Source organism: Trichosurus vulpecula, chromosome 7 (genome assembly GCF_011100635.1).
Source record: "Trichosurus vulpecula isolate mTriVul1 chromosome 7, mTriVul1.pri, whole genome shotgun sequence".
NCBI lineage: Eukaryota > Metazoa > Chordata > Mammalia > Diprotodontia > Phalangeridae > Trichosurus > Trichosurus vulpecula.
The window spans coordinates 104,418,571-104,439,161 of NC_050579.1; the positions used below are offsets into that span (position 1 = coordinate 104,418,571).

At 37.7% G+C, this 20,591-nt stretch overlaps 1 protein-coding gene across 1 annotated transcript in view; it reads left to right on the forward strand.

Annotated features, from left to right (window-relative positions):
• The window catches only part of SYNE1 (spectrin repeat containing nuclear envelope protein 1), a 593,153-nt gene that overhangs the window by 305,392 nt on the left and 267,170 nt on the right, over nucleotides 1-20,591 (forward strand). Inside the window, exons 46-53 of the mRNA XM_036766002.1 lie at nucleotides 1,705-1,912; nucleotides 2,857-2,969; nucleotides 4,099-4,304; nucleotides 6,056-6,211; nucleotides 10,086-10,377; nucleotides 11,196-11,368; nucleotides 12,627-12,936; nucleotides 17,692-17,856. Of these exons, the coding sequence (XP_036621897.1) occupies nucleotides 1,705-1,912; nucleotides 2,857-2,969; nucleotides 4,099-4,304; nucleotides 6,056-6,211; nucleotides 10,086-10,377; nucleotides 11,196-11,368; nucleotides 12,627-12,936; nucleotides 17,692-17,856 (1,623 nt within the window). The remainder of the gene's footprint in view (nucleotides 1-1,704; nucleotides 1,913-2,856; nucleotides 2,970-4,098; nucleotides 4,305-6,055; nucleotides 6,212-10,085; nucleotides 10,378-11,195; nucleotides 11,369-12,626; nucleotides 12,937-17,691; nucleotides 17,857-20,591) is intronic.

Sequence of the window (20,591 nt, forward strand, 5' to 3'; positions counted from 1 at the left end):
TTTTTCTTTGTTGTCTGCTAGCCTTCATGTGTCATCTGCAGTTTCTGCAAAACTCCCCCAAAATTCCCATTTAATTTCTTCTGCCAATCAGCGATATATCGAAACTGCAATGAGGAAAGTTGCAATGTGGGATACCTGTATTGTTTCAGGGATTGTAGAAAGAGTATTGGATTTGTGGTTTAAGAACGTAGGTTCAAAACCTGGCTCTGCCATTTATTTGTGTGACCATGGGCAAATCTTAACCTCACCGGGCCTCAGATTTAGGTACATTAGGTACATTCATTTATACCGTAAGAGTGTTAGCCTCTAAGGATGATCCCTTCCAGGTCTAAAGCCTGTGATCTTTCTCAAATATTCCCTACTGACAGATCAGAAGTGATCTTAAAGGCATAAACCAGAGACAGCAGGCTTTGCTGAACCAGGACTCATCATAAAACATACTCTAGTGAAACATTCACAGAATACAGGAAAGACAATGATAGATGCAAGTGCATAGAAATACCCTGAATTACCTGGTCCTCAGAATGATTCTACTCCACTGTGCCAAGGCCTTTCCTTCTCCTCCCCTGTCTTTCCAAGCACTATGTGGCTTTGTAAGTGCAATGTTATAACAAGTTTCTGGTCATCACCATTAGAAGTCCTTGCTTAACTGTGCTTGCTAACCTCAGCTGACCTCAGCATGAGTGAGAAGGAAAAGGTGGTACTCCCCCATAGCTGCTGATGCCTTTTCCCTTCCTTAACTAATTGATATTTATTTTGTATATGTTTTCTCCCCTGATAGAACATAAGCTTCTTGAGGTCAGTTTTGTTACCTTGGTGCCCAGAACTGTGCCTGGCACACAATAAAAGTTTAATAAGTGTGTTTTGCTTTCTCTCTTTTTAAAAAGGTTTTTATTGATGTGCTTGTTTTACATTGTATACATTTGCAGATTATTACCACTTCCTGAGAGATCTCTTGTAAACCAGTTAAGGAAAACTAATAATGCAGTGACTTCATTTGAAAGTAACATTCCATATCTGTAGCAGTCCCCACCTTTCTATTCAAAAAAATTTGTCTTTTTTTCTCCTCCTTAACCTCTACCAGACTGAAAAAAAAGAAAAGAAAATAAATTTCTTCTGACAAATATGTATAGTCAAGCAAAACAAATTTTCTCATGGCTATATACAAATTATATGTGTATATATGTATATTATATATATATACACACACACATATACATACATATGCATATATATACATACATATGGGTATACATATGTATGTATATGTACATATGTGTATGTACATATACGCACAAAACCTTTGTGTGTGTACATGTGTATATATGCGTGCCTTCTGATAGACATCTCTAAGCTACCTGACTGGGATTACCAGTACAGTTTGTGACTATGAAGTGGAGTGCCATAGTTTCCTGGCCATAGTTCAAAGATGTAGACATGGATGGTGGCATCCAACAACTGAATTCTTTAACTAGCCAGAGTACCTGGCTCTTAAGGTCAAGATTATTTAGTCTGAATCCAGATAGGCTAGTTATGTTATATTTTAATCATCACAGAGAGCAACCATAACCCTGGCCAGCCCTCCCACCTGCTGATATCGGTGCATTAGATCATATGTGGGACCGAGGAAAAATGTGCCTATCTCAGAGCATTTTCATTCCTGTGTGGTGTGTGTAGCTTTCATAGCTTACTTTTGTTCTTTAGGAAATACAAAAAGAACTTCAAGGTCAGCAGAGCAGCATCAATTCAACACAAGAAAATCTTAATAGCCTATGTCGCAAGTACCATTCAGCTGAGCTGGAGAGCTTGGGCAGCACAATTACTCTCCTAATAAAGAAACACGAAGCTGTCAGTCATCTTGGCTCCAGAACACAGACCAGCCTACAAGATTCTCTGGAAAAACACTTCAGTGGTAAGGCATTCTGGGTGTTATAAGGAACAGTCAGCTCACAGGAAAGGTACGGATCCAAATGCTGCCTCAGAAACTGCCAATGGAAGCTTGCAAAAGGATTGCAGGGGCATCTTTTGAAATTTTATATTTCTTTGAATTTTTAATAAAAGTGTTATGAATCATGTACAACTCATTATGACCTTAGTTATTCCACTCACCATGAGAAAGTAGAAAAAATATGCCCTCCTGATGGAGGATGTGAAATTACTCTCTTTCCACTCCTCACAATCACTCATTCAAGTAAAGGAATTCCTCCTCTAAAGCCAGCAGGCTCCATTTCCAAGGGAATATGCTGCAAGGCTTATTTGCCATAGTAAAATCAATAGAGGAAATTTATAGGGAAACTATAGCACTGGATGAGCTAGAAAATCACCATCAATGTGTAGTATGAGTTCTGCCTCTAGGCTATACAGTTCTGGTTGTGTTCTAATAGTTTATCCTAATGGCAATGTGCCCAAACATGACAGAAAGAGGAAATGTTCTCTCGCCTTACTGTATAGAACATTCCTTAGCCAGTTTTGGAGAACCTGAGATTTCCCCTTAAGATACAGAAATAACTACAGTATGTTCCAAGGCACATTTTTCTTTTTTTTAATTTTTTTTTTCAATAAACATGTCATCTTTCTTCCAATACAAAGGAGCCACAAGAGGAAATAATGCATTTCATTCTAGAAATATAACTCACTGTCCACTCATCTATGGTCATTTCCTATCATTATAATACCTAATTGTGATTATAGAAACCATCTTTATTGTTTTCATCGCAGAATATTCTTATAACACCAAATGTTACATTTCACTAGGATAAGCTCGCTGGATGGCCACATTTAAATTCACTGTGGTAATTTTTGGAAGCCTGTTTCATGTCTCAACGTTTATTTTTGCTCTTTGTTCTCTTTTAAAAGAGTCTATGCAGGCATTCCAAACATGGTTTTCCGGTGTGAAGGCAGCAGTGAGAGAATCATCAGATAGATCTGGGGACAGCAAAGTCATAGAGGCAAAGCTACAGAATCTACAGGTAGGTGCCCCTCAGGCAGCAAAAGTTGGCAAACATAGGTGTTCTTCCTGGCAGGCTGGTGAGATGGGGTGCTTCCAGGCCAGAACTGAACCACAGAAATACAGAATCTCAGAGCCTTCTCTATAATTGTGGATTGTATGCTTCTGTCTTCTCCCATCTCCTTCTCTTGTTTTTTCTTTTCTCGCCTTCCACCATGGATGACATTACCTAATAAAAGGACTAATGGGAATCACATAAAGGAGAAATGAAAGAATCCCTATGAGACAACACTTTTTTTAAATTAAATTTTTGGGGTTTTTTTCAGTTCCAAATTCCTTCCCCTTTCCCCCCCTCAGCCCTGCCCATTGAGAAGGTAAGAAAAATAAAAATCATTTCAAATATGTGTAGGGACAAACTATTTCTAATTCTTTGTTTTATCTTCTGCCATCATCCTTTTCAAAAATTTGAATTATTTTTTTCGATCTGTGGCCCATATTGGGCCATTTCTCTAAAACATAAAAAAAACCCATTTATTAAGCATATATTATGAGCACATTTATTAAGCATATATTAAGGACATGATGAAAGAATTGTATGGCAGAAAGAGAACAAGGGATGACAGAGAGCCAGAGTGATCCACTAATAGGTGCTCTCTGAATGTCAGGGAAAAAGTGGGAAAGTCCTTGCATGATATTGGCAGGACCCCTGTGGCAATCTTTTGGGAGTACATGATCAAGATGGACAGGATGGGCAAGCATGAATGGATTGCAATTTGCATTAGCAGCAGGAACTCCAGAATTGATGAGATCACATGTCTGTTTGAGTATATGGTTGCTATTGAGTGAAGTACTATAGGACTGGGGTGGGAGAAAAGGGGGGAAGGGTGTGTATAAGAAGCAGAATATGTAGATTCTTTTCAGAATTTACAGTCTAGTTGGGGAGATACTATAATACTTGAATAAAATTAAAAGCAACACAAAGTCATATGCAGGCCAATGCTCGATCTTAGATTTTGTGTTAGTGGAAAAAAAGAATGCCGTAGGAGTTCCAGAAGGGAGAAAGCATTGTGAGTCGTACTTGCTGGGTTCCCTTGATGAAACCAAGAAAGATCTTGTACATTCTTCTTATTGTTGCTGTTTTCTTTAAACAGGGCATTTTGGACTCAATCAGTGATGGCCAGAACAGACTGGATGCAGTGACTCAGGAAGGACAGAATTTATATGCTTACTTATCTAGACAAATTGTGAGTAGTATTCAGGAGCAGATTACAAAAGCTAATGAAGAATTTCAAGCATTCCTGAAAGATTGCCTTAAAAATAAACAGGCTCTTCAGGACTGTGCTACAGAACTGGGGAGGTAAGTTATACTGAACAAAGCATAGAATTTATTTTCATTTGTCTTAGGGAAGGGGATCATTGGGGATGAGCAAAGAAAATTCAAAATTATGATTTTAAATAAGAGACATGTTTACTCCATTCAACTAGTCAACATGCATTTATTACAGTGAGCTAAGTACTCTGCTAGGTGCTGAAGATACAAAAACAGAAAGGAAAAAAAAAACAGTCCCTGCCCTCCAAGAACTTATATTCTATCCATGTTTACCATGGCTTAATTAAGGTTGAACTTGAGATTTGGTCTATGCTAGGATAATAACTGGTTCTGTGCTTCTGAAATCATTATTTATCTCTGTGTTGCAAGGAGTTAATTTCATTGGCAAATGTGAGTGGCATAGGTACATGAACGCTGTGTGTGTGTGTGTGTATCTGTATGTTTATAGTTAATATGGGTTTATTATAATTTTGTTATAATAAATAATTGTAATAACTAATAATTAAATAGTAATACATAAAATAAATGTAATTATAATCTAATTAGTTGCAGGGTTGTGGGTTTTTTCTTTGGTTGTTTTAAATAAACATTTTAGCCATTGATTGAAAATATAAATACCTATATCTACTGGATCTGATGGCAAATGCCATGTGCCAAATTCATCATATTTTTGCTAAATTCTGTTAAGCTTGCTATGAAACCCCTCCCCCTTACCCTGTATTAGAATCACAAAATACAGGAGAGAACCAATATCCCAATAAATGTCAGAAGCCCTGCTGTAGCAGTGTGTGGGAATTGGTCCCACAAGCTTCTTGGATACTTTGGGAACTTGTGTAGTACCAAAGTTACTGCAACCAAGTTGAGATTCCAATAGCTTATTCTCCACTAAAGTTCAAAGATCAAATTCAGTCCCTTACATCTTCTTCCCTTCCTCTAATTTCTGCCTCTTCATTCATCCCCTTGTTCAAATTCAGTGATATTTATCTTTCTTGATACTGGGACTCTAGCAGATTACATAGTGACCGAAGAATTCAACATTATTGGTAATAAGTCTTTATTTCTGCATTTGAACTTTTGACCTAACAAACAACCCTCTCATATTGCTGTGTTCATGATAGATGGCTCTTTCCTGATCATTTCTCCACAGGAATTTCTTTTTCTTTTAAATTTTAACACATTTTGACCAAAATAATTAATGGGAGATAGTATTTTATAATGGAAAGAACAGTGAATTTAGAGTCAGAGACCCTGAGTTCAAAACCCAGCTCTCCCACAGTATCTATTAGCTTTGTAGCCATGGGTAAGTTCCTTCCCCACTTCGGGCCTCACTTTCCTCATATGTAAAATAAGGGCATTTGATTAGATGACTAGTCTAGATACTATAGTCCTGTGGTTTGGACAGGATTGTTCTTTAAAGTTTCTTTTCTCTAGTTTTCATAGAGTTCTCCAAAAGCATACGTAGAAGGCTGCCTGGGGAGGTAGTAGGTTTCCTTTCATTGGAGGTCTTTGAGCAATGGTCATACTTGTTGGCTGTTTTACAGTAGGAATTTCTTTACACATGTGGGTTAAACTAGATAGTTTTTACAATCCCTTACAACTCTCAGGTTCTGTGATTTCCTAATTTGAGTTGTATAAACTCTTGATTTCCTGTTCTGTATAACTCAAACTATCAGAAGATAATTACAGAATATTACAGAAGATAATGGTAAATCTTACAGACTAATGGTAAAAATTGAATAATTTATTTTTCTAAAATGCTGTTCTTTTTGGTATTATAGTTTTGAAGATCATCACAAGAAACTCAGTTTGTGGATTCATGAAATGGAGGAAAGATTAAGCACAGAAAATTTTGGAGAGTATAAACAGCATATTGCTGAGAAGAAAAATGAAGTTCATAAAGTTGAAATTTTTCTGGGGGAACTGCTAGCTGCAAGGTATAATGGGAAAATATATTTGTACCATTTGCTGTGGGTTTTTTTCTTATTTATTTGGTAGCATATGTCTAATGTGCAGGTGAATTTCACACATAATTGAAAGATCATCAGATTGTGTTCAATTAGGAGATGTACTTTCTTGTCCTGCCTGTGATATTCTCACTGACTTTGGACACGTAACCAAATCTCTCAGGGTCATGGTTTCTCTGTCTGAAAAATGGACATAATAACATCTATCCTACTTACCTCAGGTCTATTATAACGATTTAATGAGATATCAAATGGAAAAGTGCTTTGGAAAGTATAAAATGCTCTAAAAATATTAAGTTGCAGTCATAATGATTTATACTATAAATTATGGAAGATAACCGCATAGTAGATGGAAAGCTGGACTTGAGGCAGAAGACCTGGTTTCAAGCCCTACCTGAGACTTCTGTTGGTGGTGTGGCCCTGGGAAAGTCACTTGACCTCTCAGTGCTCTATGCAAGTCTCTAAGACCAAGGTGCAGAAAAGGTGCTGATTTGCCTTGGTGGAGAGATGTGCTTACCCATGAGTTCCCTCCACAAATGAATTTATAGACTCACTCCCTATTCCTATCCCTCTGACCCTTTACAAAATGTTTTTCACACTATCACCATCAAAGAGATTAAAACCAGTGGTGATGATACAGAGTACATGCAAGTAAAACCATACATCATAATAAATGCCATAGGCAAGATATGGGAGGTACTTACAATAATTCATAGGAGAAAGAGATTACATCTAAATGTGGAAATCCAGAAAGCTTTGATGAAAAGGAGTTCCAGAATCCAAGAATTTAAAAGTTGGAAGGGAGCTCAACAGTCATATAGTACAACCCATAAAATTATGTTATTGATATTCCTTAATATTAGTAATTTTTAATTACAACAATAATAATTATATTCATATAGTGCTGCAACACTTGAAAATGTTATGTGTGATCTCCTTCAATCCTCACAATAACTCTGAGAGGCAAATGCTGTCCCATTTTAGAGATGAGGAAACTGAGGCCAGAAGTAATAGAAATTCCCATTATAACACATATGATATTTGAAATTGTTTTTGAAAGATGAGTAATCTTTTAAAACTGTTTGCTCGCATTCAAATTTCCTTATAATCTGTTCCAATATAAATTTCCTCACTATTTCTAAAATCCCTCATTATTTCTCAACATGAAACTCTCCATGTTTGCCAAATAGGTTTATACCCTGAACACTGCACACATGTCTTGGGCATTGCTGCTCCAGGACCTTTATATACATTTTTCCCTGCTTCCCCTGACTCCACCCTGTTTCTCCATTCGGACAACTGCTGCCTATTCTTTAAGCCCTTTGCCTGACCATTCTGGCCCACGGTGATCTCCCCTGTCTCTGAACACAGAGTACTTCTATATGCCACAATTTGACAATTAATTATATATTTCTTTGTGGCACTTCTGGCGTTTTTGTCCTTTATTGTTAATTTATGTTTAGCCCTATATTTTTTACTATTTAACTATTTATGCCTGGAGTGTCAATATGGTTTAGTAGATAGAACTAAGAGTCAGGCTAACATGATATCAAATTTTGCTTTTGTTACTTACTAGCTATGGCACTATAAGTCACAGTGACCCTGAGCTTCAATTTCTGCATCATAAAAACATGTCCTTTTTCTTCTCCTCCTCCTCTTCCTCCTCCTCCTTGTCTCCTCCTCCTCCTTTTTCTTGCTTTTTCTTCTTCTTCCTCCTCCTCCTCCTCCTCCTTCTTTTTCCTTCTTCCTTTTTTCTTCTTCCTCCTGCTCCTCTTCTTCCTTTTTCTTTTTCTTCCTTTTTCCTTCTTTTCCCTCCTTCTTTCTTCTCCTTTTTCTCCTCCTCCTCCTCATCTTCTTCTTCTTCCTTCTGTTCTTTCTCCTCCTCTTCCTTCTTCTCCTTCTTCCTTTTTCCTCTTCTTCCTCCCCCTCCTCTTCTTCCTCCCCCCTCCTCCTCTTCCTTCTCCTCCTCTTCCTCCTCCTCCTCCTCCTCCTCCTCCTCCTCCTCCTCTTCCTCTTCCTCTCCTCCTCCTCCTCCTCCTCCTCCTTCTTCTTCTTCTTCTTCTTCTTCTTCTTCCTCGTCCTCCTCCTCCTCTTCCTTCTTCTTTTTCTTCTTTTTCTTCATCCTCCTCTTCCTCCTCCTCCTTCCTCCTTCTTCCTCCTTCTTCTTCAGATTAGACATAGAAGTCATTCAGTTCAACCATTTCATTTTATACTTGAGGAAAACTGAGGCCCAAAGTAACTTACCTAAGGGCATCTAGATGCAATCAGCAGAGCCAGGATGTTTACTCAGATCCTCTTCCTCGCAATCCTATGCTCTTTCTACATTATCACCCTCCTGTCTTGAATTATGCCTTGTCTCCTGCAGTAGATGGCACAATTCTTTACAACTGGGTTCATATTGTAAATGTCTTTATAATCCACACTGGGTCTAGTATGGTGCTATGCACATGGTAAGTGTGTACAGTAAATATTGACATGTCTCTCATTGCTTTAGCTTGTTTTTTGTTTGTTTGGTAATGGCAGTGTCTTCTGTTGAGCCATCTCTTTTCCCTTGCCTGGTTTCCCATGAAGATAACACAGTCTTGGTCTGATTAACACTCTGCTCTAAATAGCTAAATTAACCAGCCCAAATATTTGTACACAGAGACATGTTTACAGTGATAGCCTGTGTACATATCCACAGTCAGATAGGAGACAGCTCAATTATGATATGGCTCAGTATTATCTGGATGTAGATACATCATTACTTCCCCTGAAATAATCGAATTAGGCTGGAAAATAAATGTCAGCCACCTACCGAGCCATAGCATTTAAAGAATTATCAACTATATGCTGTCTTCTGGAATACTCTCTTTCATCCCCTTTCTACTTCTGCTTTTCTGCCCTTCTTTGAGATTGAGCTCAGATACAGCCCCACCCCCCAAGCCCCCACAGGAGGCCTTTCCCAGTCCTGCAGCTGCTAGTGGCTTCCCTTCTGAGACTGACTACCATCTCTACTGTATGTGTCTTATGTGTATGGCACGTAAGTAGAGTGATACTCTTTGAGTCAGAAAGATTAGAATTCATATCCTGCCTCAGACACACACATGCTAGCTGACCCTGACCAGTGACCCTGGACAAGCCATTTACCTTCTCTCAGACTCAGTTTCTCATCTATGAAATGGAGCTAATACCAGCACCTGCCTCCAGGGTTGTCTAAGGTTCAAATGAGACAATGTATGTGAAGTCTTTTAGTTTCAACCTTTAAGTTTATGGGCAGCTATTATTGTTGTTGCTGTCATAATCATTGTCTTTATTAGCATTATGGAATGCACGTAATTATTTGCATGTCTCCCCCATTAGAAAATGAACTTCTCAAGGGCCGGGACCATGTTTTTGCCTTTTTTTTGAATCCTCAGACGTTAACATAGTGCCTAGCACACAGTAAGCATTTAAGAAATGCTTCTTGTTATTTTTAGCACAGTGTCTAGCATTGATGAATGGTAGTAAGGTGTTGAAGTAGATAGAGTGGCTGGGCTTGGAATCAAAATCACTTGAGTTCAAACCTGACCTCAGACACTTGACTAGCTCTATGACCCTTGGAAAGTAATTTAAACCTCTGTTTGCCTCAGTTTCCTCTACTGTAAAGTGGGGATAATCATGGCACCTCCCTCATAGGGTTGTGATGAACAAATGGCATTATACTTGTAATGGCCTTAGCACAGTCCCTGGCACATAGTAGGCACTTAATAAATGCTTGTTTTCTTCTTTTCTTCCTCATTGTCTGACTAACTTCCTCACTGCTTCAACATTAATTGCCTGTATTCCTGAATGTAAATTTCTTTTTTTCCCCCCATATTTTTAGAGAGTCCCTTGATAAGCTTTCTCAGAGAGGGCAGAGTTTAAATGAAGAAGGCCACGGGGCTGGAAAAGAAGTACGTCTGGCTGCACAGCTCCTCACTGGTTATCAGAACTTGCTCAAAATTACAAAGGAGAAATTAAGAACTTGCCAAGTAGCTCTGCAGGAACACCAGGTCCTGGAAGAAGCCCTTCAAGGCATGTGGTCCTGGGTGAAAGATGTGCAAGACAAATTGGCTTCCGCAGAGAGCACTGTTGGCAGCAAAGCCACCTTAGAGAAACGACTCTTACAAATCCAGGTATATGCCTCCTGACAAATAGCGAAGACTGCACATGCACACACATACACACACACACACACAAATGTACTCATAGCCAATTGGCCAGTTGTCTTGGATCTTAGTCTCTCTGTGTTTATTCTGAAGGAGAAGTCAACAAGCTAACAAGCATTTATTAAGCATTTACTCTGTTCCCAGCACCATGCCAAATGCTGTGGATACAAAGAAAGGCAGAGAAATGATCCTTTCCCTCAAAGAGCTCACATTTTTAATGGATGAGACAACATGCAAACAATGATGTACAAATAAGATATATGCAAGTTAGATTGTAGGTAGTATCAGAGGGAAGGAACTACCATTCAGGAGAATGGAAGGAGAGAGAAGATGTAATTAGTTGCTTCCCCACCCCCGCATTAAAATAGAGTATATTTTAGGTTCTTGGGCACTTTTTAAAACCAAATTTTCCAGCTTCAATAGAGCTTCCTGCTTCCCACTCCCTCCCAACTGATTTCATTCTGTACTTGTCTTCCTTTTATTTTTGAAAACAATTCTCAAATAATTGTTTAATAATTTATCTTAATAGCTTTAGTTGCACATATCCCGTTAGCAGATCATTTTATTGTGAGAGGTTTTAGGAGTTCTGCATTGCTCTTTTAAAGTCTTGAAGCCAGCGAGTTGTTCCCTTCCTTGATGGGTAGTATAGTATCCTTTTTTCTGCTGAACAAGCATGGGCATTGGGGCAAGGGAATGATGAAATAACGAACTTGAATGTAACTATGGAAACAATGTGCTTGAAGGTTATTGTGAGTTTATTTAAATCTTCATTCTTTTTTTTACAGGAGATACTTTTGATGAAAGGTGAAGGTGAAGTGAAGTTGAATATGGCCATTGGGAAAGGAGAACAGGCCTTGAAAAGCAGCAGCAAAGAAGGCCAGAAGGTGATTCAGACTCAGCTACAGGCACTTAAAGATGTGTGGGATAATGTCATGATCACTTCCATCCATGCTCAGAGGTACTTTTGTTTTTTCTTGCATTTGCTGAAGCAACATTCCTTGGTTCACTAAGGTGAAATTAACTGAGTATGACAGGAGTTAGAATCAACATGTTTTTGGAAGACTCTTGTAAGCAGCTGACTGACTCTGCTGTTTTCAGTGTGTGTCTCTCTCTTTGCACATTGCATAATATTATAGCACAAAGCTGTCTGTTGAAAAGGAAATCACATAGCCAAGCGGGGCCACTAAAATGGATTAAAAGAGTTGGTTCAATCTCAGATATGTTATTTGTGTGTCTCAGACACCACATTCAATTAAGGCACGTATTCCCAACATAAACATGCCAATCTAGTGGTTTATCATCCAATTCTGGATCCCAAAGCCAGCAAGCAACGTTTTCAGAAAAGTTGCCAAATAGGCTAATCTCCAGGTCACCCAAAAAGCAGGGACCATTTGAATTCTATTCCTATTCATCTAATTAAGGCAAGTAAGTAGTTGCATATACTGAAGCTATCTGTCAACTAAGGAAGATTACCTGGAATTTAATTTACTAGGTATTCAGGGAGAAACCTGGTAGAATTTCGGGGAAAATAAATGTTGTTTTTTAAGTCTTTGCCATGTGGGAGGGATGTTAGATCACTCCACAGAGAAGCACTATTTTCATTGCACTTATGGAGAATTTAATCTTTTACAAATTATTTATTTATTTTGTTTTTAATTCATGGGATAAAGCAAGCATTTCCATAACATAGCATAATAAAAAAATTGCACATGAAACTGAAAGTCTATTGTGTACTACTTGGTATTCCATTTAAATATGTAATAAAGTTTTCATGTAAATGTCTTTTTTCTTCCCTCCCCTCCTGCCCTAGAGATGGCTACTATTAGAGACAAATATATATATATATATATATGGAAAATCATTCTATGCATATTTCTATTTATTAGTTATTTCTTTGGATGCAGATAGCATCTTCCTTCATGTGTCCTTTGTAATTAATTTGGGTATTTGTAATAGTCAAAATGACTTATTCCAGTTGTTCTTAAAACAGTGTTGCTGTTACTGTACACAATGTTCTCTTGGTTCTGCTCATTTGCTCTTCATTACTTGATAATAATAATAGTGTTACAGTACTTGACTTTCTTTGTATTACCCATAATTAGTACAGTGTCTGGCACATAGTTAGGACTTAACAAAAATGCTTATTGCTTGATTGATTTCTTTTATTTCAAACTAACAAGAAAACCAACCTGCACTCTGTTTCACTTTCATTTTAGCTCTTTGGAGTCTGTGATTACCTTGTGGAATGATTATATGGAGAGGAAGGTCCAGTTGGAGCAATGGATGGAATCAGTGGATCACAAAGTGGAACATCCTTTACAGCCCCAGATGGGGCTAAAGGAAAAATTTTCCCTCTTGGATCACTTTCAGTCCATTGTTTCAGAGGCAGATGATCATGTTGGGGCTCTCCATAATGTAATTGAAAAATCCATAGAGCTCTATGAGAAGACTGAGGATGATTCACTTAATGAAGCTGTTCAGGAGGAACTGAGAACACAGTTTAATGACCTCAGCACTGTTGCAAAGGTAAATGACATATTATTTTAAAAAAGAAACCAACCAAAGAAATCCACATAATTGTCAGCTTTGGCCCCCTTCCCTTTTATAAATGGAATCCTTGAGGGTTGAATGTTGGGGAAAATTAGCTGTTTTAAAACCATTAGTACCTTCCTTGAGCAAAAGATTGTCATGATACTAATCCCTTATCTATGTACTTCATTGTATCCTACTTCTAAACTTTGGAATGGCTCTAGCTTTTGCTTCCTTTTTTTCTCTTCCTCCATTTCTTTAAGTCAGCTCTATACTCTGTTAGGGAAAGGTAGGTGGAGCAATGGATAAAGTGCTGGGCCTAAAGTCAGGAAGACTCATTTTCCTGAGTTTCAATCTGGCCTCAGGCACTTACTAGGGCAACTAGGTGGCCAAGAGCAGCTAGGTGGCCTAGTAGACAGAGCACTGTGCTTGGAATCAGGAAAACTCATCTTCCTGAGTTCAAATTCAGCTTCAGACACTTACTAGCTGTATGATCCTGTGCAAGTCATTTAATCCTGCTTGCCTCAGTTTCCTTATCTGCAAAATGAGCTGGAGAAGGAAATGGCAAACCACTCCTCTGTCTTTGCCAAGAAAACTCCAGAAATGTTCACAAAAAGTTGGACTTGATTGAAACAACTGCACAACAACAAATACTATATTAATTCAATCAACTCTATAAACATTTGCTAAATACCCACATGAAAGATGCTATACTCAACATAAGGAAGAGAAAGATGAAAAGCAATATAATTCTTATCTCCCCCCCAAGAATTTACAGTCTACTTGGGGTTATGCCATGTGTACAAATAAGTCATGGCAAATCATGAAAGGGATGAAAGAGAGAAACAGATAAAATATTCTTGACACAATGCCTGGCACAAATAAACAAGTGTTTAAAAATGCTTCACCAATCTATCTTGGCCTAATGGAGAAAGCAGAGACTACTTTAAGCTGAGGAAATTGGGGAAAGCTTCAGGGAGGAGTTGGCATTTGCAGTGAGGCTGTCCTAGGTAATTTGTGTAGTCTCTTCCAGATAGGTGATTTTCTGGAATTCTGTGAGTTGTGCTAATGTGAGGAGCAGCTAGGTGGCGCTGTGAATAGAGTCCTAGACTTGGAGTCAGGAAGACCAGAGTTTAAATCTGGCTTCAAACACTTACCAGTTCTGTGACCCTAGGCAAATCATTTAACTTCTACCTGCCTCAGTTTCTTATCTGTAAAATGGGGATAAAAATTGCATCTACCTCCTAGGGTTGTTGCAGCTATGAAATGAGATAATATTTTTAAAGTGCCTTGCAAATTTTAAAGGGCCATATAAATTTATTATCATTATCATTACCATCATTTTTTAATATTAATAATAATACATAATAATACCACCCAAGTCTTTTGAGTCTTTTTAAGGTGACATATTTCCATTAGTGCTCTTACCAATATTAATAAGTGATCAGTGGACTCACCATAAAAGTCTTACTCCAAAGCCTACTTCCCATGATGATAGGGAGGTGACCCTGGGTTGTCAAAATCTATTTATTCCAGGACAAGGGAAGCTCTGGCAGGTTCTAAAATTCTAGAAAAGTATTAAGAATGGTTTCAATGACAAACTTATTTAGTGTAGGAAAGTTCAGAGATTCTTCCCCAGCAGTCTGGTCATCTGGTAACAATTTTTTCCTTCCTTCCTCCCTCCCTTCCTTCTTTCCTTCCTTCCTTTCCCTTCCTTCTTTCCTTTATTCCTTTCTTCATTCCTTTCTTTCCTCCTTCCTTCATTCCTTCTTTCCTCCTTCCCTCCCTTCCTTTCTTTCCTTATTTCTTACTTTCCTTCTTATTTTTGCCATGACATTCAGATAGTGAGCAAGATTTATTAAGTGTATCCACTTTATTCCAGAGAACAAAGAAAGACAAAACCAGTCCTTGCTCTCAAGAAGCTCATAGAAGCCCAAGAAATGCAGAAATATATAAAATGTCTCTCATCCCCCAAAGCTTTTTGATGAGGAGAGTGGCCTGAAAGCACCTGTGCTGTGACCGTGGCAGTTTGGTATAAAAGGAGGCAGGTGTTAGGAATCACAGTTTTTAGAACATTTGTAAACAATTACTTATCCTCTAAAAGTTTCAAGTGCACTTAACAAGTGCCTGCACAGTGGAGATGCTACATAAATGCTTATTCCTTTCTTTTCTTCCCGTCCAATGGTTCAGGATGCAATTAGAAACTGAACTCTTGTTCCACAGGATTAAATTAAATACAGCAAGTTTCTATTAAGCCCCTTAATACACTAGCCTAGGCATTGAAGATACAAAGAAAGAAAAATGAATAAAGTCCCTGCCCTTGAAGAACTTTCATTCTACTGGCAGGGAATACTTAGACAAAGACAAATTCTTTAAAAAAACAAAAAAAGAAATTGTTCTAGGCCCAGAAGTTTGGTTTCAGAGCCTGGAGAGATAATAATTCTCTTCTGTCTCTTCCTCACCATGTAATATCAAATGTATTCTAAATGGGTATATATATGTCAAGCTTGCCAAAACAAGAGAGAATGAAAACAAAACAAAACAAAACAATCCATAGTCAACTGACATATCAGGTGCCAAATTTATTGAAGGCCACTTGGATTCACAAACAACTGGGTCATAAAATATGAGGTTGGTTTGCTTAGTGCTTTCCTATAACTAGAAGTGTTTTTATCCATCCTATGGGGTTTTCCAAGCCCTAAGCCAACTCATGAGTCTGGTACAACTCAAAGTGTAGGCCCAGTTTGTTGGATGACTACAGAGCAATGTCACAACTCTTCCCTAAAATAGAATAAAAGTCCCATTTCTAATGTGTGTTGGTGAGAACTCTCGTAAGCCAGAATGATATATAAGTTCAATAAACAAGTTTATTTAGGGCATTCGATTAACACTTCACATATTTGTCTTGCCTCTATAATATCAGACGACAAATATAGGAGGACTGAAAAGTGCTTCCAGTGTAAATGTGTACATATTTTGTTGTTCTTCTTCAGTCATTTCAGTCGTGTCTGACTCTTCATGACCCCATTTGGGGTTTTCTTGGCAAAGATACTGGAGTAGTTTGTCAGTTCCTTCTCCAGCTCATTTCACAGATGAGGATACTGAGGCAAACAGGGTTATGTGATTTTCTTGGGTTGACATAGCTAGTAGGTGTCTGATTTGAATTCATGAAGATGAGTCTTCCTGACTTTAGGCCCGGTACTCTGCCCTTTGGGCCACCCTGCTTCTCTATATGTGACACTTAAGGAAAAGGCAAAATGATATTTTGTAGGGATCATAGCAACTGGAGGGGTTTAGGAAGGGCTTCATGAAGAAATTTACACTAAAACTGTTGATCCTGTAAGTGAGCAAGTCATCCTTAGATTCATGAGAAAGGAGATCATCCCAGGCATGACTAGGTGAAAACCTATGCCAAGATACACAGGTAGAAGCTGGAATGTCATCTGTGGGGGAGAGAGTAAGCCAATTTGACTGGGACATAAATATATGGGGAGTGTTAGTTGAAATCAGTCTAGAAGGATAGTTTAGAGCTGGATTGTTAAGAATTTAAATGACAAAAAAAAGAGTTTGTATTTTATCCTAGTGGCAATATGGGAACCTTGAAGTTTCTTGAACCTAGATAGGGGCCTAGAATGATTACACATGTGCTGACCTGTACCATGACTATTGATACTCTAAATGTGAGCTCTTTCTCCAATGTACTTAACACAGTGCCTGGCACATAGTAAGTGCTACATGAAAGCTTATGAATTTACATACCTTTGGGAAATGGAATAATATAAAAAATTACATGCTTGTTATAAACAAAACCAGAAGATATAATAAGGTTGCATTTATATAGAAAGATGGGTCACCATTTCTCTTGGTTAGACAAATTAAAGGAGGTTGGCAGATTTTTTTATCAAAAGAAAATAAGGAATTCATATAGCCACTACCCTACTTCAGATGCCAATCATGTCTTAGCTGGACTGTTATAATACCCTCCAAATTGGTTTTCTAGATTCTAATCATAATCCTTTCCAAGCAAGCTTATATAGAGTTGCTAAAATAATCTTTCTAAGAAAAGGTCTGATTGTGTCATTTCTCTTGCCCCCTAAATCTTCAGGGTACTTCTTGCCTTTGTGATAAAATACAAATTCCTCAACCTGGCATTTAAGGCCATCTACAGTTTGGCTTCAACCTAATTGTATTCCACATTTTAGCTTTAATTTAATGGGTATAGAGAACTCCTGATATAGAAATTCCCTTCCCTGATGTAGATGGGCAGCTTATCAACAACTTACGGTCTTCTTGACTTCCTGAGGACCTTACAGGTTAAATGACTCACCCATACCCACATAGCTTATGTATGTATACATATGTATACATTTAATAAGCTAGGACTTTCACTCATGGCTTCCTGATTCTAAGGCCATTGGTATTTCCACTATATCTTCAACTATGTATTTTTTCTCTTCATTATATATCAGCCAACTTCTATTAAATATTTATTTTTTTCAATCTTGTTATTGCTTCTTAGAAAATGTTATCTAGTACTTGGTACATAGATGCTGAATAAAGAGAAAGAAAGATGTGATCTCTTCCTCAGATCTTTCCATTTGCAACCTTTATCTTGACATATCTCAGATATTTGCGAAAACTTTTCTTAGAAGATCAAAATGATAGTTTAATGGGATATGTTGGAAAATATAGATGAAGCTTAATCTATTTATGGAATTCTTTAATCCCAGCAGCTTTCTCTTTCATTGCCAGGAGAAAATGAGGAAGGTAGAAGAAATTGTAAAGGATCATCTGATGTACATGGATGCAGTTCATGAATTTACAGATTGGCTTCATTCAGCAAAGGAAGAACTTCACCGCTGGTCAGATGCATCAGGAGACTCATCTGCCACCCAGAAAAAATTATCTAAAATTAAGGTCTGTATTCCTTGAATAAAACGTGCTCAAGATGAAGGGTACATTTCTTAAAGCAAGTTTTACAACAAGATACATTTGAAATCACATTGCACTTACCCAATGTAAAGCGTATTTTTCCCAGTGTCAGATTACTAATGAGTATGCAGGAGAAAAGGGGAATTAAAAAGACATTAGATGCATAAACAAAACACAACATTGTTCTTTTATGTTCCAGTATGCAACAGTACTTGTTGGAAAACTATGGTGTGAAAAGCTGGGAACAGAAATCCACTTGGGTTGGCTGAGAAATCCAGATACTGTTTCCTAGGACAGTGAAAAGTAACTCTTTGTTTAGGTAATCTAATAAGCCCAGGTGAACAGTAAGCTGGTAATGTCACTGTAGATGTCTGGTTTTGCTACAGTAGCCAACAGTGAGATATTATGTAAAGGATAGTCCCTTTCAAGGGCATCAATGTTTTCCTTTAACTTTGACACATACACATGTGCGCACGCACACACACACACACACACACACACACACACACACACACCCCATTTGACAAAATTTGCCATAGGTCTCACATTGTGAAGGACTTGGAGAACCTCCAAAACCTTTTGACCTATTGAAAAAAATGGTACAAATATTGTGTAGATAAAAGGGTGTAGATAAAGATCAACCTTTGCCTTTTTCCCTTGAAAATTGAAATAGTGGATTTTTATAAGAACGGCTAGACCAAGATGCACTTATCAATGATTTTGTCACGTGATTTATTGTGAGGACATAAATGAGGCAAGGCAGTAAAGTGGTTTAGTTGAAAACCGGCAAGGTCAGGTTTTGGATGTATATGACTATGCCTTGCAACTCAGAACATAGAAGCATTGAAAGTTCCCTGAATGGTAACTGTAACCATTGCAACCAATGATGCATTCCTTTAAAGTCCCTCTTTTAACAAATTCCTTTGAAAATCTGCTCATGTGTTAACTGTTAAATATAATTTTCACTATTTTTTGAAAAAGATTGCTTGAAATCATTACCAAATACCTTACCTACCAACTTAAAGCAATAAAATACATGGAAAGATTTTATGTTGCAAGTTGGAAAAAAAGTAAAGGACAGAAATGTATACGCATTATTTAAACCAAATAGTTTAAATCATGCCTGAGCTAGTCATTCCAGATGTTCTTTGTTGGGATAAGACCTCAAGGAAGAAGACAAGAATCCTTCATCTCCTCAGCCCCAACCCACCATCTAACTCAAACACAGGATTCACAGTTCTTCAGTCAAGTATGGAAAACTATAACGCGAACTATGAATCTCTTTCAAAGAGGAAGAAGGAGTCACTTAAATAGGATGCTAGTAAACGATATATCATTTTTAAAACTATAAATTATAGTGAAATGAGAGAGCAGGATCCCTTTCAATCTTTATATTTCTTTTGGTCCCAGTCAAGCATTCCAAGTGCAGCTTGATTAGAAGTGGAAAAAGGGCAATTGTTGAGGAGATACAAAAACTGGATTGCAGTACTTTGGTACAGAACATAACTATGAGAACCTAGAGCACTGTGGGAAATTTGTTTGGAAGCAGATTTTGAAAGCTGACAACCTGTGGTCTCCAGTTGTGAAAAATACTTATGAATGAAAATTGATCATAAAAAACTGAAACGCAAAAATGTGATGCCACTCATTTACATAAACATCTCATGTCTGTTTGCCAAATTATTTTCTTACATGCTGCAGTAAAAGGAGGGGCAGGGTAACTTCTCAATAAAAGTGTTGTAGGGAAAGGTCCAGACTTGACATATGTTAGAAACCGGCTGGGAAATCTGTGCGTTCATGACTTTTTGTACCAATAGAACCTAGTATGTATAGTATAATGGATAGAGCATTTACCTTGGAGTCAGAAAGTGCAGGCTTCAATTACTAACTCAGAAATCCACAAGCTATAAGCTTCATTTCTCTCACTTGTAAAATGAAACAATTTGATTCAGTGACCTCTAAAGTCCTCTTTAACTCTAAATCTAGGATCCTATAACCCATGACATAATAGGTTCGTATTATGTATTATTATAAAAGGCCATAATTAATTCAGTTCATTTGACACGGTGTAATTTGACATACTACTATGTAGTAGTAACGTATGTAGCATATTATTTATTTCTAGCATGTGTATCACCTTTAGATCCTGGGTTTTGGTGACATTCGATTTTTTTTCTGTCAATTTATAACTTTCATTCTAATCCTGACCTTATTAATAATTTTCTTCTCATTTGGATACAGAAGTGGTTTGAATGAATGAATGACCAAAAAAAAAAACCCAACCCCATTTATTAAGGTCTATTATGTGCCAGACACAGTGCTAAGCACTGGGTTATGCATTTTTTAAAAAGCACAACAATTCCATCCCTCAAAGAGGTTGTAGTCTAATGATGGGGAATAACACATGTAGAAGAGTAGTAGCCAAGGAAGTTTGTTTTGGTCTGGGAAGTCGCAGAGATGTTGAATGAATTCTTAGTTAAATTTATAGATATAAGCTTTCTAGGAATTGTAGTATTGGTTTGATTGTCATTCTCAGACTTAGAGGGAAGAGATGGAAGGTAAGATAGCATTTTGGGTCTGGTTCATAAGGAGAACTTCCCTACGAACTGGGTGAAGGGATGGGGAGCCTGTGGCCTCAAGACCACATGTGACCTTCTAGGTCCTTGGGTGTGGCCTTTTGGGATTTGTGAAGTTTGGATTCAGTCAAAGGGCCACACTTG